General features: G+C 41.5%; 1 protein-coding gene and 1 pseudogene across 1 annotated transcript in view; one reads left to right on the plus strand and one right to left on the minus strand.

Moving 5' to 3' along the window:
- The window catches only part of LOC140738495 (adenomatous polyposis coli protein-like), a 31,730-nt pseudogene extending 11,098 nt beyond the window's left edge, over positions 1-20,632 (plus strand).
- LOC140739850 (adenomatous polyposis coli protein-like) overlaps positions 18,044-26,977 on the minus strand; it is a 219,621-nt gene continuing 210,687 nt past the window's right edge. Inside the window, 3 exon segments of the mRNA XM_073068452.1 lie at positions 18,044-21,282; positions 21,284-24,772; positions 25,284-25,498. Of these exon segments, the coding sequence (XP_072924553.1) occupies positions 20,937-21,282; positions 21,284-24,772; positions 25,284-25,498 (4,050 nt within the window). The 3' untranslated portion in view covers positions 18,044-20,936.

Consider the following 26,977-nt stretch of genomic DNA (forward strand, 5'->3'; position numbering starts at 1 on the left):
TATTTAATGATATTGTAATGAAGTCCAAGAAGATTATCCCTTGGTACTTGGCAGCCTTTGCAATATTTTCATCAAAGTACAGTTATTTCAAACAATTGTTTCCTCACCGTCAAACATTGGCAAGGTCAAGAATTTACATAATATAAAGTAGAAAAGTGACATTCTCTGAGATATAGTCAGACGAGGACCGTAATACTATAAGACATAGGAGTAGAATTTGGCCTTTTGGCTCATCAGGCAAATCTGCCTTCTATCACGACTGACTTATTATCCTTCTCAACACCATTTTCCTGCTTTCTCCCTGTACCCTGAATAATCAAGAACCCGTCAACCTCCACTTTAAGTATACCCAACGATTTGGCCTCCACAGCCGTCTGTGTCAAGTCAAGTTTATTGTCATTTCGACCATAAACTGCTGGTACAGTACACAGTAAAAATGAAACAACGTTCTTCCAGGACCCTGGTGCTACATGAAACAACACAAAACTACACTAGACTATGTGAGAAAGCACAAGGTTACACTAGACTACGTAAAACAACATAAAAACTGCACTAGACTACAGACCTGCACAGGACTACATAAAGTGCACAAAACAGTGCAGGGCAGTACAATAATTAATAAACAAGACAAGAGGCACAGTAGAGGACAAATTACAATATAATAATAAATGATGTAGATGTCAGTCTAGTATTGAGGAGTCTGATAGCTTGGGGGAAGAACTGTTGCACAGTCTGGTCGCGAGAGCCTGAATGCTTCGGTAACCTTTGCCAGGTGGCAGGAGAGAGAAGAGTTTGTGTGAGGGGTGCATGGGGTCCTTCACAATACTTTGCAGGTGCAGCGTCTGGTGTAAATATCTGCAATAGCGGGAAGAGAGACCCCGATGATCTTCTCAGCTGACCTCACTATCCGCCACAGGGTCTTGCAATCCGAGATGGTGCAATTCCCAAACCAGGCAGTGATGCAGCTGTTCAGGATGCTCTCGATACATCATTTGTAGAATGTGGTGAGGATGGGGAGTGGGAGATGGACTTTCCTCAGCCTTCACAGAAAGTAGAGACACTGCTGGGCTTTCTTGGCTATGGAGCTGGTGTTGAGGGACCAGGTGAGATTCTCCTCCTGGTGAACACCAAGAAATTTGGTGCTCTTAAGTCTATGAACAGCATTCGAATGTATGTGTCTTTTGTCCAGGTGGGTGAGGGCCAGGTGGAGGGTGGTGGTGATGGCGTCGTCTGTTGAGTGGTTGGGACGATACGTGAACTGTAGGAGGTCCAGTGAGGGGGGACAGCAGGGTCTTGATATGCCTCATGACGAGCCTCTCGAAACACTTCATGATGATGGATATGAGTGCAACGGGACAGTAGTCATTGAGGCAGGACACTGAGGACTTCTTCGGCACGGGGACAATGGTGGTGGCCTTGAAGCACGTTGGAATGACGGCGCTGCTCAGGGAGATGTTGAAGATGTCAGTGAGAACATCTGCCAGCAGGTCTGCACATCCTCTGAGCACTCTACCAGGAATATTGTCTGGTCCAGCAGCCTTCCGTGGGTTGACCCTGCATAGAGTTTTCCTCACATCGGCCATGGTAAGACACAGCATCGGACGTGGTGTCTTCCTCGCCACCATGTCATTTTCCACCTCAAAACGGGCGTAGAAGTTGTTCAATGCATCTGGGAGGGAGGCATCACCAGCACAGGCAGGTGATGTTGTCCTGTAGTTGGTGATGTCCTGAATGCCCTTCCACATGCGCAGCGTGTGAAATGAATTCCACACGTTCACCACCCTCTGAATTAAGAAATTCCTCCACATCTCTGAATGAAAGGGACTTCTCTATTCTGAAGCCATGCCCTCTGTAACTACTCACCCACTGTAGGAAACATCCTTTTCACATCCCTCTATCTGGGCCTTTCAATATTCCACAGGTTTCAATGAGATACACCCTCATACTTCTAAACTCCAGTGAGTACAGGCCTAGAACCATCAAATGCTCTTCATACATTAACCCTTTCATTCCAGGAATCATTCTTGTGAAACTCCTTGGGCCCTCTCCAATGCTAGCATATCGCTTCTTAGATAAGGGGTCCAAAACTGCTCACAATACTCACAAGGATTGATCAATGTCATATAAAGCCTCAGCATTACATCTTTCTTTTTTATATTCTAGACCTTTCAAATTGAATTCTAACATTTCCTTTGCCTTCCTTACCCATGACTCAACCTGTAAGTTAACCTTTAGGGAATCCTGCACAAGGACTCCCAAGTCCTTTTGCACCTCTGATTTCTGAATTTTCTCTCCTTTTAGAAAATAGTCCATGCCTTTATTCCTTCCACCAAAGTGCATTACCCTATATATTACCCTACACTGTATTCCACTTGCCTCTTCTTTGCCCATTCTCCTAATCTGTCTAAGTCTTTCTGTAGCCTCTGATCCCTCAACACTTCCTGCCCCTCCACTCATTTTTGATTTGTCCACAGACTTTGCCACAAGGTCATCAATTCTGCCATCTAAATTATTGACATATAACATGAAAAGAAGTGATCCCAACACTGACCCCTGCAGAACACCGTTAGTCACCAGCAATCAACAAGGAAAGACCCCCTTTATTTTCCCTCTTTGCCTTCTGCCATTCAGCCAATCTTCTATCCATACCAGTATTTTTCCTGTAATACCACGTGCTCTTATTTTGTTAAGCATGTGTGACACTTCTGAAAATCCAAGTAAGCAACATTCACTGACTCTCCTTTCTCTATCCTGCCTGTTATTTCCTCAAAGAATTATAGCAGATTTGTCAGGCAAGATTTCCCCTTAAGGAAACCATGTTGACTACGGCCTATTTTATCATATGCCTCCAAGTACTCCAAAACCTCATCCTTAATAATGGACTCCAACATCTTCCCAACCACTGAAGTCAGGCTACAGACCTATAATTTCCTTTCTTATGCCTTCCTCCCTTAAAGAGTGGAGTGACATTTGCAATTTTCCAGTCTTCCGGAACCATTCCAGAATCTAGTGATTCTTGAAAGATCATTATTAATGCCTCCACCATCTCCTCAGCTACCTCTTTCAGAACCCCGGAGTGTAATCCATCTGATCCAGGTGACAGATCTACTTTCAGCTTCCCAAACACCTTCTCCTTGACAATAGAAACTACGCTCACGTCTACCCTCTGACACACTAAGTGATGGGAGGTGAGCCAGAGAAAAACGGTTAGACAAGGTGGTATGCTGTAAGGGTCACCTTACAGAACAGTGGTGAAAATTTCAGAACATCTTGTTTAGATGGCTAAATGCAAGGATAAGAATTTTTAAAATGAAGGTGTTGGGGGATTAATAGATCCTTCAGAATGATATATTTTCAGGGCAAGATGTTCTGTGATTCAGAAAAACTTTCAAACATCAGCAATCCTCTGCACATGCTGCCATTTTTCTTCTGTGTGACACAGATCAAGATTTTGTGATGTACTCAGGAAGAGTTGGCGTATCAGTTTTGGAGGTTGTACCCTTTGAGGGTATTGCATTTAGAATCTACCACCAGAGTGTAAAGGTAATCTTTATCCACAAGTGGAGGTATTAATTGCTGATATTTTCAGTTCCATCCAACTCAATTGAGTAAAATATTGAAAAGTACAAGTGGCAACCAATACTTAAATATTTGTTTAGCCAAAAGTAATAATTTTTCATTTAATATTATTAATTTAGAAATATATTTTGTGCTCTGTATTTGTAAAACAAAAAATTACAAAATACGTCAAGTATAAAAAGCATTAATGAGATGAAAAAATAATCCCATTTTAGCAATGAAAACTCTGCAGCATTCATATCCTCCAAGTTCCTCCAGTAAGGTTTCTTTAGTGGCTTAAGTGTAGGCAGAAATATCTTCCAAAAATCACAGTTCCAAATGTTTCTGCTGTTTATTTCCAGTTACAACTAGTTCCAGCAAAGTTTAGGATCAAATTCTGGAACATGATATTTAGATGTCTAAAAACATTTGCCGATAGTAAGCTGAAAGGAGGCAGTGATCTGCAAGATATTAAAGTCAGATGAGCAAAGAGAGTTTGGGGACTGGAAGTAATAACGGAAGGCCAATGAAGTTGCAAATGCAAAGATAGGAATTTTAAATTGGAGGTGCAGGGTGGTTGTTCCCCATGTGTATTCAAAATAGCAGGTGCAAAACATAATAATTTTAAACTCCAGCTGGAGGTTACAAGGGTATTGTTTATTTTTAAAAATTGGAGGAAATCCTGTGCTACAAATACTGAAAATCTGCAGGTTAACACATTGCAGTTTAGGGGCTCAGAGGGGCCCATTGTGTGCCTCTAGTATGACTATTTCAAGAGCCAAGAAACAATTCTGAGAGAGGTTTGAGACGACATCGGATGCATGTCAACTCTGGCAGAGTTTGCAGGTCAATACTTCCTACAAAGCCAAACCTCACATCATGAATGGCAGCGATGCTTCTCTACCAGCTCAACGCCTTTTATGTTCACTTTGAAAGGGAGAATAAAAGCACAGCCAAATGGATCCCTGCAGCAACCGGTGATCCTATAATCTCTGTCTCGGAGGACGACATCAGGTTGTCTTTCAAGAGAGTGATCCCTTGCAAGGTGGCAGGGCAGGGCCCAATGGAGTAAGGCTCTGAAAATCTGTGCCAACCAACTGGCAGGGGTATTCAAAGACATTTTCAACCTCTCACTGCTACATTTAGAAGTCCCCACCTGCTTCAAAAGGGCAACAATTATATCAGTGCCAAGAAGAGCAGCTTGAGCTGCCTTAAGAACTACCATCCAGTGGCACTCGCATCTGTGGTGATAAAATGCTTTGAGAGGTTGGTCATGGCTAGTATCAAAACCTGTCTCAGGAAGCGCCTAGACCCACTGCAATTTGCCAATTGCCACAATAGGTCTACAGCAGATACAAACTTAATGGCTCTCTACGTAGCCTTGGATCACCTGGATAATGCAAATACCTATGTCATGATGCTGTTTATTGACTATAGCTCAGCATTTAACACCATCATTCCCACAGTCCTGATTGGTAGGCTACAGAACCCAGGCCTCTGTATCTCCCTCTGCAAATAGATCCTCAGTTCCCTAACTGGAAGACCACAATTGGAAATACCATCTCCACCTCGCTGACAATCAACACCGGCGCACCTCTGGGATGTGTGTTAGCCCACTGCTCTACTCTCTCTATACCCATGACTGTGTGACTAGCTATAGCTCAAATGCCATCCAGGAATTTGATGATGATTGTGGACTTCAGAAAGGGTAAGACGAGGGAACACAAACCAATCCTCATAGAGGGATCAGAAGTGGAGAGAGTGAGCAGTTTCAAGTTCCTGGGGGTCTATATCTCGGAGGACCTAACCTGGATGCAACATATTGATGCAGCTATAAAGAAGGCAAGACAGCAGTTACATTTCATTGGGAATTTGAGGCGATTTGGTATGTCACCTAAACACCCAAAAACCTATACAAATGTACAGTGAAGAGCATTCTGTCTGGCTGCAAGGTCAGAGTAGGTTGCAGAAACTTGTCAAGTTAGTCAGCTCCATCATGGGTACTAGCCTCCGTAGTATTCAAGACATCTTCAAGGAGCGGTGCCTTAGGAAGGCAGCGTCCATCGTTAAGGACCCCCACCACCCAGGACATGCCCTCATTGTCACCATCGGGAAGGAGGTACAGAAGCTTGAAGGCACACACTCAGTGATTCGAGAACAGCTTCTTTCCCTCTGCCATCTGATTTCTAAATGGACCCATGAACACTACATCACTACTGTTTTTATTTTTGTTTTATTGTGCTCTACTTATTTTAACTTAACTATTTGGTAGGCATATATAGGCTTAATGTAATTCAGGTTTTTTTTCCCTCTGTATTTATTTATCATGTATTTCATTGTGCTGCTGCTATAAAGTTATCAAATTTCATGACATTTGCCGGTGATGATAGACCTGTTTCTGATTCCCCTTGTGATTGATTTTGGTCAGTGGAAGTCCCAGGAATTCAATGTCTTTGGCAGGGTTAGTCTGAGTTATTCCTCCTTTCCAGACAAAAATTAACAAAACAGTAACTTCCTTGTATGTTACGCCAAAATCGTAGCAGAAATATCCCAAATGGCATAATGTAAGCATTAGCAAATGAAAATTGAGCTATGTAATGGGATAAAAGGCAAATTAATAAAAGCTCAGTTAAAGCAGTTAAAGAATGTCTAAAGGAGGAAAGGGATAGAAAGGCAGAGAGGCTCAGGGCTTTGGCAGCTAAAGGAACTGCCGTCAATGGACCAGTGATTTGGAGATAAGCATGTAGGAAGATTTAAATGCATGCATCTTTCATGGAGGGTTATAGGAAGTGGATTTGAAAACAGTCTATCTAGAAGAAGACTTCTAACATCCCAATAGCTTATTTATAAAAGTCCAAACTTTGCAAAGAATGTAATGGCAGATCCATCAACATTCACTATCATTGCTCCATAAATCTGAGAGAAATTTTGTGATTTCTACAGATGCATACTTTTAAGACCATAAGATATAGGAGCAGAGTTAGGTTATTTGGCCCACCGAGTCTGCTCCACCATTACATCATGGCTGATCCAATTTTCCTCTCAGCCCCAATCTCCTGCCTTCTCCCTGCATCCCTTCACGACCTGAACAATCAAGAATCTATCAACCTCTGCCTTAAATATACGTAAAGGCTTGGCCTCCACAGCTGCCTGTGGCAAAGAATTCCACAGATTCACCACTCTCTGGCTAAAGAAATTCCTCCTTAATACAAACTCTGAAAATTGTTCAGCTATGCTGTAAAGTCCTCAGTCGTGTCCACCAGAATCCAGAGAAATAACATGAAGTGAACTGGTCTTGTGTAAAATACTCTGAAAAGCTCATGAGAATGAAGTAAGTTTCCTTGGCATATTTAGACATGACTATGGTTTGCAATCTCTCTATCCTAAATAATATAATCTATACATCTGTTTTGAAGTTCCCTCAGATAAAATATTTCAAAATGCTTATTTTAGATCACGAGAAAATCTGTAGATGTGAAAAATCTAAAGCAACCCACCACAAAATGTTGGAGGAACTCAGCAGGCCAGGAAGCATCTATAGAAAAGAGTAAATAGTTGACATTTCGTACCGACACGCTTCATTGGGTCTCAGCCCAAAACATCAACTGTTTACTCTTTTCCATAGATGCTGCCTGGCCTGCTGATCTCCTTATGTATTTTTAATGGCTTGTTTGTGATATATCAACTTTTATCTTAACTATTTGCATATTCTATTCTTTTTAGTACTTTAATATCTTTAAAAGGTTAACTAAAATTGTACACATTCTCTTTTAGCTTTCTAGCAGTGAGAATCCTTTAATACAATTGGCTTCTCTCTCAGTTCGATCACTGCACAAACAGGAAATGCTAGAAACTCCTGATGAAGGGTTTCGGCCCAAAACGTCGTTATTACCTCCTCCCAAAGATGCTGTCTGGCCTGCTGAGTTCTGCCAGCATTTCGTGTTTTTTTAATGCTAGAAACTGTCAGCAGGTCAGACAACATTCATGGAAAATGAAACAGAGTTAATGCTTTAGGTGAAAGATCTATTGTTAGATAATAACCTACACTGATAATATAGATGCCCAGCATCTGGAAACCCCTCTAGCTGACACTAGTAACTGTCAGAACCGTGTAAATTCTCAGTGCTGTTTGATATCAATATCATATCAAACAACACTGTTTTATCACATACTGTAAGTTTAGGAGCAATTTTTTAAAAGAAATTACATAAATCTTTGAGGGACAGGTAATTGATTCTGTCAGGCACATGCTGCATTCCTGACACTTGTTTATTGGCTTTCCAGATCTACTTGCTTGTCTGGTGTGACAGGTTCCAAAGAAAGTCTGGAAAATGGAAGCTGTTACATTGCACCTTTGACTTTGCAGAAAACGAATGGTGGCCTGGTCCTCCTGGAAGTTGCACTGTTGGGTTAGGAACAAGCTAAAGCTATTACAATCTAATTTCCGTGCTCTTTGCCGTATTCCAGATGCTATCAGAGTGGAAGTATGTCAAGAAGTCGTGAATATTGGAGGTCCTAGTGTTGAACATGGAAGAAACATACACAGTGAAATGACTCAGAGGAAGGTGGTCTGCTGTAACAATACAGCACCATGGAGCAAATGAACAGAGAATAGAAGAAGCAGGCAGTACACTCTCGATGTGGTGTGAGAACCAAAAGCCATGAGAATTGCTATCCTTCTCAACAGTCGTGAGATGGAATGTGAAATGTACACCCCCTGCCTAGAGCCAGGCATAATCTTTCATTTTAGTTTATTTGCTCGTGGAGTGAAGTCACCATTATCACTTACAGCTTGCCCTTGATTGCTACCAAACTGGGTTGTTTGCTACGTTATTCAGAAGGCAGTTTGAACTCAGCTATATTATACAGAGTTACACATAGGCCAGGCAAGGTTATGATTGCAAATTTCCTTCTGAGAAGGACTTGGGTGACCCAGGTGGATTTTAAAACAATTTTGATGTTTACTGGTGATATTTGCTTCTTATTCATGATTTGTTTACTGTACTTACTTTAATTTAAAATAGCTAGCTGCCTGTTGGAATTTGAACTCATGTTACAATCTGGATATGAGTCCAGTAATTTAGCCACTATACTGTTAACGTAAATTTATCTTGATTTTTTCTGTTTTTCCTTCAATTCATTATCTTTATTCTCTATAACTCATATTTCTTCAGGAAATATGGTGGATTCCTGTTAATTGGGCCATTGGTTAATTGGGGCAGCTGCTTATTTGAGGCAACTCTTAAAGAACAGAAAACTGATCGAGAAAATAGCTGGGATTCCCTTTGTTTATTTGAGACACTATGCCATTTAATTCAGGCTGAAGACTGTTGCCGAACAGTTTCTAAATAGTATCAGTTGTAGGTGTTTGTGTTCAAAATGCAGTGATCTTTGTCACTGATAGTTGGTGAAAAATAAGCAATAAGACAATTCCAAACTGTTTTGTTCTGTGCAGTTTCAAGCATTCAGGCTTAGAGATGCCAGAAATAGCTGAGAGTGAAAATTAAATGATTTCACTACTTCAACAGGTTAGGAAATGTGAGGAATTTAAAGGCATCAACAATCATCTGGAATATTACAATGAAAATGAATATTAGGGGGAAGCATCGAAAGCATTATACGAAGGCAATCCATAACCCGCACTGGGTGTCTGTGCTAATTTTGTCCTTTTGCAATCAATCAAAAGAGCACGGTAGCGTACACTGGATGAATTCCTCCATCAATAACTATTTGGAACTAATACACAGTTTATAGTACTATTGGTAGTGTTCTAATTTGTTAAGTATTTCTTTAAATAGATAATTTGTTACTCAGTTAGTCTTTTATTATATTTTTAAACTATTTCCCTGAAACTTCAGCTAATTGGAGCAGCTGCTGAATTGGAAAATATGCTGGTCCCGATATGTCCCAATTAACCGGAATCCACTGTATATTGATTGTCCTAAATCACAAGACAGTAATTGCCATTGATAAATTTATTATCAAAGTACATAAATATGTTTCCTGCATTCCCTCTGAAGCCAATTCTGTACTGTATTGGATGTTCTGAGGAAGCTGGTGATCTGAACACATAATTCTTCAAGGCAGATCGGATGTATTTGTGGTTTGCTGGCATATAGTTGTATGAAGCAACATCATCAATACCACACAAAATGTCAGACATCGAAAGAACTAGAAGGCGGGGAGAAGACTTGCTACTAAAATTGATATGGCAAAGGTAAAGCTGATGACACAAAGGTTGGAGGTGTTGCGGATAGTGTGGAGGGTTGTCAGAGGTTACAACGGGACATAATAGGATGCAAAACTGGGTGAGAAGTGGCAGATGGAGTTCAACCCAGTTAAGTGTGAGGTGGTTCATTTTGGTAGGTCAAATATGATGGCAGAATATAGTATTAATAGTAAGACTCTTGGCAGTGTGGAGGATCAGAGGGATCTTGGGGTCCAAGTCCATAGGACACTTAAAGCTGCTGTGCAGGTTGACTCTGTGGTTAAGAAGGCATATGCTGTATTGGCCTTCATCAATCATGGGATTAAGTTTAAGATGCAAGAGGTAATGTTGTAGCTATATAGGACCCTGGTCAGACCCCACTTGGAGTACTGTGCTCAATTCTGATCACCTCACTACAGGAAGGACGTGGAAACCATAGAAAGGGTGCAGAAGAGATTACAAGGATGTTGCCTGGATTGGGGAGCATGCCTTATGAGAATAGGTTGAGCGAACTTGGCCTTTTCACCTTGGAGCGGTGGAGGATGAGAGGTGACCTGATCGAGGTGTACAAGTTGATGAGACGCATTGATCATGTGGATAGTCAGAGGCTTTTTTCCCAGGGCTGAAATGGCTAGCACCAGAGGGAATAGTTTCAAGGTGCTTGGAAGTAGGTACAGAGGAGATATCAGGGGTAAGTTTTTTTTTTTTTACACAGAGAGTGGTGAGTATGTGGAATGGGCTGCCAGCAGCGGTGGTGGAGGTGGAAACAATAGGGTCTTTTAAGAGACTCCTGGATAGGTACATGGAGCTTAGAAAAAGAGGGCTATGGGTAAACCTAGGTAGTTCTAAGGTAAGGACATGTTCGGCACAGCTTTGTGCTGTAGGTTTTCTATGTTTCTAGGTGAGGTTCTAGCACAAGCTGAGTGGTGGCTTTTCAACATTTGAAAATGTTTGTTAGATAGTTTTGGAGCAAGTGCAAGAGAGTAATTTTGAGACTTATTTTGATGTTCAACTCCCCCTAGTGGTAGTAATAGAGTGACTGTCCCGAGAAATTACATGTTAAGCTGCTCAACTGTGAGCTTTTGCACAAAACCAAGTGGTAATTATGGAAAGGAGGCTAAAATCTTGAAGTCACTTTAAAACCAAAAAAGACTTTTTAAAATACAGCACTGCTTAAACAAAGTATGCACAAGGATGATGGAAACATTAAAAAAGGTCATCTTAAGAGTGCTATGACACGGAAACAGACTATTCAGTCGACCATCTACAAGAGGTGACACAATTGAGTTATATAACATTAAGAAGCGTATAGATAGTGGGGCAGAGTGTAGGAAACTTTTCTCCCTTTTCAGAGGTGAATAAAACTAGAGGACATAGATTTAGGGAAGTGGCAAGGAATTTAAAGGGATCTGAGGGGGACTTTTTTCAGCCAGGGAGTGGTGAGGACCTGGAATGTACCGCTGGAGAGTTGTGGAAACAGAGTTGCTGAGAGAATTTAAGAAGTGACTTGTGAGCACTTAAATTAACTTGGCATAGAAGGCTACAGAGCAAGTGTTGCAAGATGGCCTTAATACAGACGGGCAGCCCGATCTCAGTGAAAGCACAGTTCAAAATTAAACTTTGTCATATGTACATAAACACATACAGAGAAGTACATTGTTTGCTTAAAATCTAATCAGTGAGGATTGTGCTGAGTAGCCCTCAAGTGCTGTCACGCTTCCAGCACCAGCGTAGCAACTCACTAACCCTAACCCTAACCATACATCTTCAGAATCTGGGAGGAAACTGGAGTGTCCTGAGGAAATCCATTAGGTCACAGGGATAATGTCCAAACTCCTTATAGTGGTGGGAATCAAAACTCCATCTTACAGCTGACGCTGTAAAGCATTGTGCTAATCATTATGTTACCTAACTGCCAAGCATGCGACGGGAGATGCATATGAATCAAGGAAGTGAACAGTCTGGTTCAGTTTTCAGACATTTGCCAAGAAGGGTGGAGTTGAACACTTAAAAAAAAATTCCAGATGCTGGAAATTTTAAAAGATAAATAGAAAATGTTGGAAATGCACAGGCCAGGTAGCACCTGTAGAAAGAAAAACAATGACTGGTTCAGGCCAAAGATCTTTCAATAGAACTGTGAAACGGAGAAAATAAGGATGGGGAAGGGACAGATAAAACAAAGAATATCTATAAGAATGCAAGGCCCAGTTTGTGCAGATGATTCCAAAGATGAAGGTTTTGCTCTAAGTAAGAACTGCAATTCAATTGTAAACGAAGTGGGAGACTGGAATCTTGATTGGACAAGGACTAACTAATCAGGAGGGATGAACTACGGGGGGTATAAATACCACCAGACTAAACATGCCCAGGCATCATACCTGATGAAGATGGTGGAGTTTGTCATCAAAACATCGGTTATAATTGATACCTGTACCCAGCTGGGAGCCCGAGAAGAGTTTATTCATCACTAGATCCTTTATCCCAAAATTACTTAAGTTGTCTGGTTAATAGGATACTAAGGGCAGTTAAGGGGGGTGGGGCGGTATAGTCACGGACTTTATATCAGTTGTGGATGAGTGTGTCCCTAGAGTCTTTCAGAGTCTTCCCCAACCAGAAACCCTGGATGAATCAAGAGATCCACAATCTGCTGATGGTCAAATCAGTGGTGTTCAGGTCTGGAGACCAAGAGAAATACAAGAGATCCAGGTATGACGTCTGGAAAGCCATCTCACCTATGACATGGTAATTCCAAACCAAACTTGAATTTCAGAAGGATGCTTGATAGTTTTGGCAGGGCTTGAATGCTAACAGCTGCTAGTGAGGTGTATAACAAGATTTCACTTCCAAATAAGCTCAATGCCTTTTATGCTTGCTTTGACCAAAGAAACATCAAGGCACCTTCACAAAGTCCCATAGCCCCCGATGACCCTGTGATTTCAGACTCTTGAGACCAACGTGAGAGCATCCTTCAGGAGGGTAAACCCACGGAAAGCATCTGACTCTGACAGGGTATTTGGCCATGTACTGAAGACCTGAGCTAATCAGCTGGCTGGAGTGTTCACTGATATCTTTAACCTCTCGCTTCAGTAATCTTTGGTACCCACTTACTTCAAATATACCCTTGCACAAGAAGCATGTGGTAATCTGCCTCAATGACTATCATCTGGTAGAACTTATATTCACGGTGATGACGTGCTTTGAGAGATTGGTGATGATGAAACATATGAACTCCTGGCCGAGGAGCAACTTGGATCCGCTCCAATTTGTCTACTGTTATAACAGGTCAACAGCAGAAGCCATTTCATTGACTTCTCAATCAACCCTGAAACACCTGGACAGTGAAGATGCATACTCTTCATTTACTACAGCTCTGCAGTAAACATCAACATCCCCTCAAAACTACACAAAGTAGATTTCAAGACCTCGACCTCAATAACTCAGTACAACTCCAATGCCATATTTAAGTTTGGTGATGACACTACTGTCTTTGACAGAATCTCAGGTGGTGATGAATCAGTATACAGGAGAGAAATTGAAAGTCTGGCTGAATAGTACCACAATAACTTGTAACTAAATATCAGCAAAACCAAAGAGCAGTTTATTGTCTACAGGAGTAGGAAACCAGTGGTCCATGAGTCAGTCCTCATCAGAAGATGAGCAATATTAAATTTCTCGATGTTATAATTTTTGTGGATCTGTCCTGGGTTTGGCATATAACAGCCTTTACAAAGAAGGCACTTTCTTACAAGTTTACAAAGATTCTGCATGCCATCTAAAACTTTGACAAAGTTCTACAGATGCGCGGAGAGTATACTGATGGTTGCATCATGGCCTGGTATGTCAGTACACCAATGCTTTCAATAGGAAAAGCCTACAAAAGGTGGTGGATATAGCCCAGTAGATACAGTCCATCACAGGTAAAGCCTTTTCCACCATAGAGCACATCTACAAGGAGAGCTGATGCAGGAAAGCAGCCTCCATCACCAAGGATCCCCACCATCCAGACCATGCTCTTTTCTCATAGCTGCCATCTCATAGCTTGCGGGCAGATTTAGTAGCGCCGTTGCGAGTGGTTTAAATTAATATGGTAGGGGGATGGGAATCAGTATGCTAGAGCTGAGGATGAGCCAGAAGGTTTACAAGTAGATGATGGGTAGAAATGCAGACAGAGCAAAGAGTTAAATTGTACCACAGAAACAAAATTCGAAAGGGTGAAGAATGCAGGACTGAACATGCTGTATATAAATACGTGTAGCATTTGGAATAGGGTGGACAAACTCATGGAGCAATTAGAGATTAGCCAGTATGATGTTGTGGTCATCACTGAGTCGTGGCTGAAAGAAGGTCATAGTTGGGAGCTTAACGTTACAGAATATACTTTGTATTGAAAGGACAGGCAGGAAGGCATAGGTGGTGGTGTGGCTCTGTTGGTAAGAGACGGAATTACATCTTTAGAAAGAGGTGACATAGGGCCAGAGAATGTTGAAACTTTGTGGGAATCATATGTAGACTTCCAAATAGCCAAGATGTGGGGTTGAGATTGCAAAAGGAGCTGGAAAAGGCATGTAATAAGGGTAATGACACAATTGTAATGGGGGGTTTCAATATACATGGTGATTGGGAAAATTAGGCTGGTGTCAGATTGCAAGAGAGGGTATTTGTTTAACGCCTATGAGATGGCTGTTTAGAGCAGCTTGTGCTTGAGCCTACTAGGGGCAAGGCCATCTTAGATTAGGTGTTGTATAATAACCCAGATCTTATTAGGGAGCTTAACGTAAAGGAACCCTTAGGAGGCAGTGATCATAACATGATTGAATTTGAGAGGCAGAAGCATAACTCACATGTATTAGTATCACAATAGAATAAAGAGAATTACAGAGGCATGAGAGAGGAGCTTGCCCCGGTGGATTGGCGGAGGATACTGGTGGAGATGATGGCAGAGCAAGATGGCTGAAGTTTCTCGGAATAGTCCACAACGCAGAGAATTGACCTGTCTCATAGAGGAAGAAGTTTTCAAAATGACGGGTGGGCAACTGTGGCTGCCAAAGGAAGTTAAGGATGCATAAAAACCAAGGACAGGGCATATAAGGTAGCAAGTGAGTGGGAAGTTGCATGATTGGGAAGTTTTTAAAATCCAACAAAAAGCAACTAAAAAAGCTGTAAGAAGGGTAAAGATGAAATATGATGGCAGACTAGCCAATAATATAAAGCAGGACACCAAAAGTTTTTTCAGTTATATTGAGTGAAAGGGAGGTGAGAGTTGATATTGGATGAACTTAATGGGTACTTTGCATCTGTCTTCACTGTGGAAGACACTGGCAATGTGTCAGAGGTCCGAGAGTGTCAGGGAGCAAGAGTGAGTGCTGTTGCTATTACAAAGGAAAAAGTGCTAGGCAAACTCAAAGGTCTTAAAGTGGATTAAGTCACCTGGACCAGACAGACGACATCCCAGATTCCTGAGAGAAGTTACTGAAGAGATAATGGATGTATTGGTCCTGATCTTTCAAGAATCACTTAATTCTGGCATAGTCCTGGAGGATTGGAAGATTGCAAATCTCATTCCACTCTTTAAGAAGGCAGGAAGGCAACAGAAAGGAAATTATAGGCGCTAGCCTAACCTCAGTGGTTGGTAAAATGTTGGTATTAAGGATGAGGTTTCGAGGTATTTGCAGACTAATGATAAGTCAAAGTCAGCATGGTCTCTGTAAAGGGAAATCCTGCCTGACAAATCTGTTAGTTCTTTGAGGAAGTAACAAGCAGGGTGAACAAAGGAAAGGAAGTGCATGTTATTTACTTGGATTTTTAAAAGTTATTTGATAAGGTGCCTCACATACGGCTGCTTAACAAGATGTTACAGGAAAGATACTATAGTGTTACAAGAAAGCTACTGGCATGGATAGCGGAATGGCTGATAGGCAGGAGGCAGCAAGTGGGAATAAAAGGGGCCTTTTCTGGTTGGCTGCCAGTGACTAGAGGTGTTCCTCAGGGGTCAGTATTGGGACCACTGCTTTTCACATTGTTTGTCAGTGATTTAGATAATGGAATTGATGGCTTTGTGGCGAAGTTTGCGGATGATATGAAGATAGGTTGAGGGGTAGGTGGTGCTGAGGAAGTAAAGCCATTGCAGCGGTACTTAATACAAACTGGAAGAATGGGCAAAAAGTGGCAGATGGAATACAGTATTGGGAAATGTATGATAATGTATTCTAGAAAAAGGAACAACAGTGCAGACTAATATCTAAATGGGGAGAAAATTCAAACATCAGAAGTGCAGAGGTACTTAGGTGTCCTTGTGCAAGACTCCTAGGTTTAAGTCTGTGATAAATAAGGCAAATACAAGGTTGGCATTTATTTCAAGGGGAATAGAATATAAAGGCAAAGAGATAATGCGGAGCCTTTATAAGACACTAGTCAGGCCGCACCTGGAGTATTGAGTCAACAGTTTTGAGCCCCGTATCTCAGAAAGGATGTATCGTCATTGCAGAGAGTCCAGAGGAAGTTCATGAGGATGATTCTGGGCATGAAGGGGTTAACATATGAGGAGTGTTTGGCAGCTTTGGGCCTGTACTCACTGGAATTTAGAAGAATGTGGCGTATCTCATTGAAACCTACCAAATGTTGAAAGGACTAGATAGGGTGGATGTGGAGAGGATGTTTTCTGTGGTGGGGGTATCCAGAACTAGAAGGAACAGCCTCAAAATTGAGGGGCAACCCTTTAGAACAGAGGTAAGGAGGAACCTTTTTAGTCACAGAGTAGTAAATCTGTGGAATGCCCTGCGACAGACTGTGGTGGAGATCAAATCCATGGGTATATTTAAGGTTGAAGTTGATAGTTTCCTGATCGGTCAGGGCATCAAAGGATATGACAAGAAGGCAGGTGTATGGGGTTGAGTGGGATCAGCTATCATGGAATGACAGAGCAGACTCGATGGACTGAATGGCCTAATTCTGCTCCAATGTCCTATGGTCTTATCAGGAAAGAGGCATGGGATCCTCTGGTCCCACAATAACAGGTTTGTTTCCTCTCAACCATCAGGCTCTGATCCATAGGGAATAACTTCACTCACCCCCATCACTAAACCATTCCTATAAGTTAAGGATTCTACAACTATTCTCAATACTTATTGCTTATTTACTTATTATTATGTTTATTTTTCTCTTTTTGCATTTGTACAGTTTGTTGCATTTGCCTATTGGTTGTTTATCCATCTTTGTTGTGTGTCATTTTTCATTGATTATCTTGTGTTTCCTTGTAATTGTGCACAAGAAAATGAATCTCAGGGTTGTATACTGTGACACATTTGGACTTCGGTAATAAAGTTACTTTGACTTTGATTAATGTTGGTGAAACGAAGGTCATATCTGTTGCTGAAGCCTGGAAAAAAAGAATGCTGGTGATGTCCAGCAGAAGAGTGTTTGGGGAGAATGAAAAAGTTAAAATTACAAATGGATAGCAGTGCAACCAAGGTCTGATACAAACAGAATTACCAAATTGATGAATTCTGTGACGGAAAACCAGTAATGTGCCTAAATGGAGGTGGAAGGTGTTGTTCTTCCAGATTATGTTTGTAAAGGGCAAGCCACAGACAAATAAATTTAGAGTGGGAATGTGACGTGAGTTTTCCCAATTTCCCACTGTCCCAATTCTGATAAAGGATCTTTGACTAGAAACATTAACCGTTTTCCTTTCCCTGGATGAATAGTGTCACCAAATGTTCATAAAGAAAACAATGGAGTTTTTCTAGGTGATGTTGTCAAGGGGCAATGTGCAACTTGGAAAGAGACCATGGATCTCTGGGAGAACGATGCAAGAAGGAGTCTTGTTGAATCTCTGACCATGACTGGATGGATAAAAATGAAACAAATTGAAGATAACAGTCTAAGATAAGAATCATTGGTCTTTTCTATCATGATCTACAATCACATATTAACCTAAAGGTATGCAGATTGTTAGGTTAATTAGCTACAGTAAATTCCCCCAAGTGTAGATGGCCGGTGGAAGATTTGGGATACTAATGCGTGTAGAAAAGTGGATTACAGGTGGAGGAGGGGGCAAGTAGAATTGATACGAAGAGTCAGAGAGCTGGCGTGGAACCGATGGGCTGAATGACGTCCGAATTGTGGTGAAGTATGAAACAATCATATGGAAAGTCACAGCTATATCTCTCCAGCCCTTCCAGCTTGTTAGTGGGTCAAATTGAAATTGCAGATGAGAAATTTCCTTTTACATTGGTTCGCTGGAACATCTTATCCACAAGAATTCAAGCGACACAAAAATTACTACATACAGTAATAATTTATTTTGAAATGTTCATTTAGTTCTTCTGAAACATTTTGTCTCATTCGTAAAAGAGTAGCCATCTGACCTCAAGTAACAATATACAAAAAATTACAGCATAGCAATGGCTGTATCTACTTTTCTGGTAAAACCTAGGTCAGGAAAAAAATACTCCAGTCCAAAGCTGCAAACAAAATTCCATTAGTCAACAATCCACTGATAAAGTTCAACCAAGTCAAAAATCTGTGTCACGGAGAGGGCAGTCAAAATCTGCTGTACAGAGGCAGGCCGTTTTCTCTCAAACACCCCAAAGGACAACAGTGTCCAGGAAACAGTGACTGATGAAAAAATGCAAAATTTTGCAATTGAAGATACTCCTGTATGCTTTTCTCGTAATTCATCAAGTTCGCTCAGTGACATTGACCAGGAGAATAATAATAAAAAATCAGCACAACATACTGAACAGGGAGAACACACAAGTAGCCAAGTTGCAGTGAACAGACCACCAACATCCAGCTATGCCCCTAAGTCATTTCATGTTGAAGACACACCAGTGTGTTTCTCCAGGAATAGCTCCCTTAGCTCTCTTAGCATAGATTCTGAAGATGACCTTCTCCAAGAATGCATCAGTTCAGCTATGCCGAAGAAGAAAAAGCTCCTTGCAAAAGGCAAGAGTAACTGGGAAAATACGGGAAGTGATACCTCGGCAGCATCAGCAGAGATGAATGAGTCGATGAATTTAAGAGACCAAGTGCAAAGCCCTATTTCAGAGCAAGCTTTCTCTCCAGATTCTGAAAGTTTTGATTGGAAAGCTATTCAAGAGGGTGCTAATTCTATAGTCAGTAGCCTGCACCAGGCTGCTGCCTGCCTGTCAAGACAGGGCTCTTCTGATTCTGACTCCATTCTCTCCCTTAAATCTGGTATTTCCTTAGGGTCACCCTTTCAGCTTACACCTGATCAGGAAGAAAAACCATTCGCTTCTAATAAGGGCCCTAAAATAGTGAAACCTAGTGATAAAATCACCAGTGACAATAAAAAGAACGAAGAAGAAAATGCTAAAGCAATTCGTGGAGGAAAAAGAGTCTATAAAAGTTTAATAACTGGGAAGGCCCGTTCTAATATTGAGACTCCTACCAACCAGCAAAAACATTCCCAACAGGCAAATATGCCAATGATCTCACGCGGAAGGACAATGATTCACATACCTGGTGTAAGGTACAGTTCACCTAGCAGTAGCCCTCTTCCGAAGATGCCATCTAAAAATATAACCTCTAAAAGTCCAAACTCTGGTCATTCATCGAGGTATTAAAACTACATTAAAATTAGAGTCAAGTCCAATAGGTAAGCAAACAGCTGGTCAGGGAGCATCCAGCAGCAAAGGATCTTCGAGATCAGGATCTAGAGATTCTACTCCTTCCAGACCTTCCCAATAATCGTTATCTAGACCCATGCAATCTCCTGGTAGGAATTCCATATCTCCAGGGAGAAATGGGATTAGCCCCTCCAACAAAATGTCACAGCTTCCAAGAACATCCTCTCCAAGTACTGCCTCAGCTAAACCGTCAGGATCAGGAAAAATGTCCTACACATCTCCAGGCAGGCCATTAAACCAACAGACCACACCAAAGCAAACAAGCCTAGGAAAGGGCACACCTTCTATAACAAGAAGTGAGTCTCATTCTAAAGGTCTAAGCCAGAGTAGCAGTAGCACTGTACCGGGTAAAAGAGTAGAATTGTCAAGGATGTCTTCAACAAAATCCAGTGGCAGTGAGTCTGACAGATCTGAAAGGCCTACATTAATGCGCCAGTCAACATTTATAAAAGCCCCAAGTCCAACTTTGAGAAGAAAATTAGAAGAATCTACTTCTTTTGAATCTTTATCTCCACCTTCTAGGCCTACATCACCGAGATCACAAACTCAGACTCCGGTTTTAAGTCCATCCCAGCATTTGGATGTTATGCCCAGTCATTTACTAAACCAAACCAGTAGTTGGAGAAAAGTGCCTGCAAACCAGAATCTCTCTGCGGAACAGCTGGAAGGGCGACCAATGCGGAAACATGACATAGCTCGATCTCATTCTGAGAGTCCTTCAAGGCTTCCAGTCAACAGATTAGGTACATGGAAGCGTGAACATAGCAAGCACTCCTCATCTCTTCCTCGCGTTAGCACATGGCGTAGAACGGGGAGTTCTTCATCAATTCTGTCAGCTTCTTCAGAATCAAGTGAGAAGGCCAGAAGTGAAGATGAAAAACCACATCAGGGAAGTTGTGCACATGGTAGCAAACAAGGCAAGGAAAACCCCGTTCCTTTGAGAGGAACTTGGAGGAAAATTAAAGATAATGAAATTCCACAAATAAATAGCCATGATCAGAATAATTCAACTGGACATAATGAAAGCAAAAATTTAGTTTACCAGATGGCACCCCCTGTATCAAAAACTGAGGATGTCTGGGTGAGAATCGAAGACTGCCCAATAAATAACCCTCGCCCTGGAAGGTCTCCAATAGGTAATACACCACCAGTTATTGATGATCCCTTTATGTATTGCTTGGCTTATGTATTTAAAAAATACTTGGAAATAGTCTAGATAAATCCATTAAAATATATCAATCATGTTCAACATTTTAACAGCAAAAAAAGGTCAAGGAGTTTTAAAAAATATAGATATTTAGTTACATGCAAAAAAAGTGAATGAGATAAGTATTAATATTCCACGTTAGTAATTGTGAAGTTTCCTAATCCTCGAGGTAATCATGCAGCTGTGAAATTCACAGCCTTCTGATTTCTGGTGCAACAGCCTTCCCCAGCCTGCTCACGTGCATGATCCGATCGGACAGTATGTTGTCTGAAGCAATGATTCAATTTTGTGATCACATGATGTGCATAGATAGCTACAGTGTATTAATGTACACTGCCGTGTGTGTGCTGCAAAAACAGATTGTCTGTAACCTGCTGTTACAACTTTTTACATCACAGGAAACACAGTCCTTTCTGCCCTTCTGTTTTTTTAATTCTGCTTTTTCTTTTGTGAGATCAGTGTCGTCGTCATCAAAGTCGAGTGAACTGAGGGAATCGTTTCGGGAAAAACAATATGGAGTTCCTTCAATTGGAGTATAATGGTGTGGAGAGTCAAATGCAAAGCCTCCATGAACACGGTTATCATTACTAGGTGGCTTATCTTGAAAATCCCCAGCAATGTTTTTTGTAACTTGCTTTTTGCCACCTTTCTCTATGTCTTCTGTGTTCTGTGGAGGGATCTTCAGCATTGAAGCTACTTTCAGGATCAGGTATGGATGGACGTTGTAATGAACGCACCTTGCACTCATTGTTCTGAGACAATGGCTTCATTGGAGATGTTGTGTTTTGTTTTTCTGCCTCTTGTGGATTTGCATTGTTCAAAGAATTTGATGCTTGTTGAACTTGGTTCATCACTTTTTTAATTCTGAAGGGTTTATGGCTCTTTCCTTTCGGCATAGCAGAGTTTATACATTCAGCTAAAATATCACCTTCCTCCATTTTGTCATCTTGCCCTGGCTGAGCAGTAGTAAGACCTTTTGCTGTCTCTGCATCATCCATATTCCTGCCTTCAGTAGGTATGGTATCTCTCTTCTCCAACACTGTAGTTTCAGACGCAGGCTGAAGAGTCTCTGAACTTACCAATTCATTTGGAGGTGACTCAATGGTGAGATCACTTAGAGATGTTGCTGTTGAAAAGTTTATTGGAGTCCCCTCAACACAGTAAACTCGTGGCATATCTTCTCTAAATATGTCATGGTTAAAACTGACGTGCTTTTGAGAATGAACTCTATTTTGATTAGAAAGCAATTTGTACCCAGGCAATTGACTTGGTTTCCTTGCTACAGGAGGTGGTATCCGTGATGTAGTACTAGCAGCAGCTTTCTTAGCTTTACTTGAAGATTTAGTTGGCATGGCTGAATTTATGCATTCTTCTAAGATATCAATATCATCTTCATCATCGTCATCGTCCAGTATATCTTTCTCAGGTTCTGCAGATTTCTCTACTTTACGCTTATTTTTCTCAGTTACATCTTCTTTCTTAACAATCTCTTCATTCTTGTGATCATCTTCATAAACAGGAGGCATTACTGTGAGCTCAAGATCCTTCTGAATAAACGGCTCATCCAGGCTAAGAGCGCTCAAACTTGATGCACATGAGAATCCATCTGGAGTGTTTTCAGTGGCAAAATGCATCAGACAATCGCCATCCTGAGGAATCTGGACTCTTTGGACTGCTTCATTCACAGCCTCTTGCTGTTGGCCAATCTCTCTGCTCTTAACATTCGTCTGATCTTTGATTTTATGTGCATCTTTCTTCAGCTGAGCTGGTTGGGGTGGAGGAGTCTTACTTCTACTAGGAGGCATCGTCTGTCCCGGACTGTCTGGCAGATCACTTGGGCTTATAACCCCACTAACCATTTCACTGCAAGGTTCACTCTGAATGGAGCTGGCAATCGACTGACTTTCAAAGCTTCCCAATGAACTGACAGAACTGCATCTACTAAACACCAAAGGAGTTTCCTGCACATAATGTTCTGGTGGACTTTTCGGAGTCTGAGCTCCACTCTTTGATGGTGATTTTGCACCTGAAGAGAACTCAACAGCTTTTTGACGACCGATATCAGGTTGAGACACATTAGTGGCCTGCAACCTATTCTGTTTAATTCGGGTATGATGTGAAGTAGAGGAAGCCTCACCTATTGTTGTTTCAACAGATAGCTGTCCATCATTTTCCTTCAGGGCAATGATTTGCAGAGTGGTGCCATCATCTGCTACACATTTGGCTTGGCTACGACCTTCCATCTCATCCTCTGACGACAAGGAAGAAAGTGAACTACACCTTGAAAAACAAATAGGAGTATCCTCCACACAGTAAGTTTGCATGGTTTCTTGGTTAATTGAAGGAGCCTTACAAGTGGCTGGTTTTTGAACAGTAGGAGCAGCAGTTGTTCTTGTTTGTGTAGGGCTGGGATGAAGTCGTGTCTGTTGGCTGGTAGTGTTGATATTGGAACTTGGTGCTTTTCCACAACTTGATGATGCATGGTCTTTTGTACTGTTTTGAACTGAAGGACCTTTCGAATATATAAAAGGTTGACTCTGTGAAGAGGGAGGCACTTCTGTAGCATATTTCAAACTATAATCAATTGGCTCCTCTGTAAACTTCATACTATAATTTGTGGGCCTGTCCTCTTCCCCCTCAGGCTGTTCTTCAGAGTAACGCTCACTGTAATTGGTTGGTTTGTCATCTTCATAGTCATCCACCTGGCAAAGAGATGGATTGATCTTTTGGTTCATTCTGTGTTCAGAGTCGACTCTAATTTGATCAGAACTGTTATGTGCCCTGGTACTATAAGAACAATCTGACTGACTAAATCGAGGTTGGAATTTAATATGCCCTTCCTCTCCACTGCAGGTATTTTCACAAAAAATAGAATATCCAGAGGGTTGACTTCTAGACTGCTTATGTTCATTTCTTTTCATCTCTTCTTCTACAATATACTTCTGGCGCGCCCACTGTTCATTTTGTGACGGGCTCTGTTGGCCAGAATTTAACTGTTCATCTGAGTATTTCAGGCTGTAGTTAATTGGTGTGTCCAGTTCTGCATCATTGTCTTCCAAATGATTGGCATTGTGAATTTTATTGGCGAGATCAGATGGATATTTTTCATAGTTGCAGAATTTGCTTTCATCATCCTCTGAGAAGGATTCAATCGAAGGCTTCATTTGCCCTCTTTTACCATATCCATCACTACTGCTAACACTATTTAGACTGTCGTTTGATGACCTCCTGTACTCTATTTTCCCGTAAGGCATGGAGGTGGTTCTGTTGGGGTTTTCAGATTTACTATAGTTAAACATGTTAGGATGGGGATGAGATGACGATCCTTGTCTCATTCCAGTCCTGTCCTCTGGCGGACAGTGTAAATCAGAAGCTGATGGTGAATTCCTGTCCTCTGATGATAAATGCATACCTGATACTTCTTCCATGACCGTGGCTATTTGAGCTGTATTGGCAGGCACCTGCCTCCCTAATCTTTTGGAAGAATCTGGTGCATTTTCAGGAGGAAAGGAAGCAGCATCTGGTCCTCTTCGATCTCTTTCCATGTTTCTCTCCTTTTCTGGTCTGGAGCTATCAACAGTTCCCCTGCTGTCTCTTGATGAACTCGGTAGCATTGAGGAAGTCACGTAAGGTGACAAGAGAGTCATGTTTCCAGTGTTGAAACTCTCTGACCTGCATACTCCATCATCAAGCCTACTAGAGTCTAAAACATACTCACTATATCTGCCCTGTTTGTGTCTTTGTCTGTTACGATGAGATGCCTTGGGACTCAAGTTATCAATATTATCAAAAGTTTCTGATAACTGTTGAGCATCTAACTCTGCTTCCAGAGCTTTTTGTTTTCGAACATGCAGAGATGGTAGACTTGATCCTGGAGACATGATGTTGGCATCCTTGTACTTGGCAGGTCTGTTAACCATCAGGTTCCTCAAAGCTGCAGCACTTCCCATTGCAATCATTTTGTGTTTAGAATGTATTAGATTTTTGAGCATGCTAACTGCTCCCATGTCCCACAAAGACTCTTGATCCTTGGCATTTCGAGCAGACAGATTCCAAAGGGTTCCACACGCATTGCTAACTATCGTCAGACTGTGAGATTTTAAGTGTTGCAGCAACGTCTGTAAGCAATTGTTTTCTCTCAGGATTTGCCTGGGTAGAAAATAAGATTTATTTAGATAGGTCTGTTATTTTTTGATTTGAAGATATCTACTTTAATTTTAATAAATATTAACATATTTAATAGATCTAAACAATAATAGATAAATTATCAATCAACATTGTTAATTGATAGGGGATGGAAAGTAACAGGAGTAAAGTAGTTGGAGGTGGCAGTGGGGATGTACTTACGAATGAAGAGAGAAGGTGAAAGAGATACAGGCAAAGGGGAACGAGGTTGGGGATAAAAGCAGGGTTTGAAGTGGAAGATTGATAAAAATGGATTTGAGCAGGGTTATTACTCACAAACAATGTTACTGCGGCAAAGACCAGAAAGGGAAGATGAGCAATTAGAAGTTGTTGTAATCGCTTTAGGAAATTGAGAAATGAGACTCAAGATGAACTGACCGAGGATACGAAAGGAGAAAAGTTAGTGAAATGTGAGAATTTGAAATCAAGGCTGGGGAACATTACCTATTTTCAATAAATCAAAGATTACATGTACCTGTGATCTTCATTTGTAGCAATCAAACTGGAAACATTCCTTAGGATGCCACCTCCACTTTCAATAATGGCAAGAGTATTGGTTTGGCTTCTGTAAGTTAAAGTGCTGACTAAAAAGGCAAGTGCTCCACACACAGTACAGATGTCAGCCTTATTCTCAGTGCAGTGTGCAGATAAATTCCAAAGGGCACTGAGAACACTCTTTAGAGTTGATTCCTTTAAAAACAAGAAAGAAAGAAAATATTCAACGTCAATTTTGTTTCAGTTCATACCTAGAGGACGTTTTGGAAATCTATAAGGTGTGGTTACATGATGCAGCTTTCTGATATGCAATAAATTTGAATACAACAGCACTTTAATTTCATTAATCACTTATTATTGTGTCTACCTCGAAAGATCAAACATCTAAAAACACAAGAAAGTCTGCAGAAGCTGGAAATCCAAGGCAACACACACAAAATGCTGGAGGAACTCAACAGGTCACAAAGCATCTACGTTTTGGGCCAAGACCCTTCATCAGGACAGAAAAGGGGGAAGATGCCAGAATAAAAAAATTGGGGGAACAGGAAGGAGGATAACTCAAAGGTGATCGGTGAAGTCAGGGGAATGGGAAAGCTCAAGGGATGGAGAGGAAAGAATCTGATCGGAGAGGAGGTTGGACCATAGGAGAAAGGGAAGAAGGAGCAGACCCAAGGGGAAATAATAGGCAGATGAGAAGAGGTAAGAGGCCTGAGTGGGGAATAAAAAAGAGGGGAGGGTTAGGGAAAATGTTTTTTTTTTAAAACAAAGAGAAATCGATATTTGTACCATCAGGTCGGAGGCTACTCAAACAGAATATAAGGTGTTTGTTGCTCCTCCACCTTGAGGGTAGCCTCATCTTCCCACAAGAGGAAGTGACATGTCAGAATGGGAATGGGAATCAGAATTAAAATGTTTGGCCACTGGGAAGTTTTGCTTTAGGCAGATGGTATGGTGCAGAGGTGCTTGACGAAGCAATTCTTCAATTTACAACAGGTCTCACCAATGTAGAGGAGGCCATGTTGAGAGCACAGGACATAATAGACAACCCCAGCAGACTGGCAGGTGAAATGTTGCCTCACTTGGAAGGAGCGTTTAGGACCCTGAATGGAAGTGAGGTATCTGGGCAGGTGTAGCACTAAGGTCACTTGCAGTGCTGGGAGTGAGATTACAGGGGAGGGACAAACAGGCAAGAGAATCACAGGTGGAACAATCCCTGAAGGAAAGCCGAGGGGGGGGGGGGGGTGCAGGTAAAGATATGTTTAGTGGTAGGATCCCTTTGAAGATGGTGGTAGTTGCAGAAGGTGATGTGTTGGATACGGAGGGTGATGGGTAGTAGATAAGGACAAGAGGAACCTAAACAGATGGGGTTAGCGCAGATGTTCGGGAAGTGAAGGAGATGTGGGAGAGGGCAGTATCAATAGTGGAAGGAGGGAAATCTGTTCTTTGAAGAAAGAGGACATCTCTGATGTCCTAGAATGGAAAAGTGCACCCTGGGAACAGATGCAGTGGAGGTGAGGAAACTGAAAAGAAGAGAATACCATTTTTACAGGAGATAGGGTGGGAAGAGGATAGTCAAGATAACCATGGGTATCAGTAGATTCATGAAAGATGTTGGTTGACACGAGAGAGAGAGAGAGAGAGAGAGAGAGGGAGAGGGAGAGAGAGAGAGAGGGA

This window comes from Hemitrygon akajei, chromosome 2, assembly GCF_048418815.1.
Source record: "Hemitrygon akajei chromosome 2, sHemAka1.3, whole genome shotgun sequence".
NCBI lineage: Eukaryota > Metazoa > Chordata > Chondrichthyes > Myliobatiformes > Dasyatidae > Hemitrygon > Hemitrygon akajei.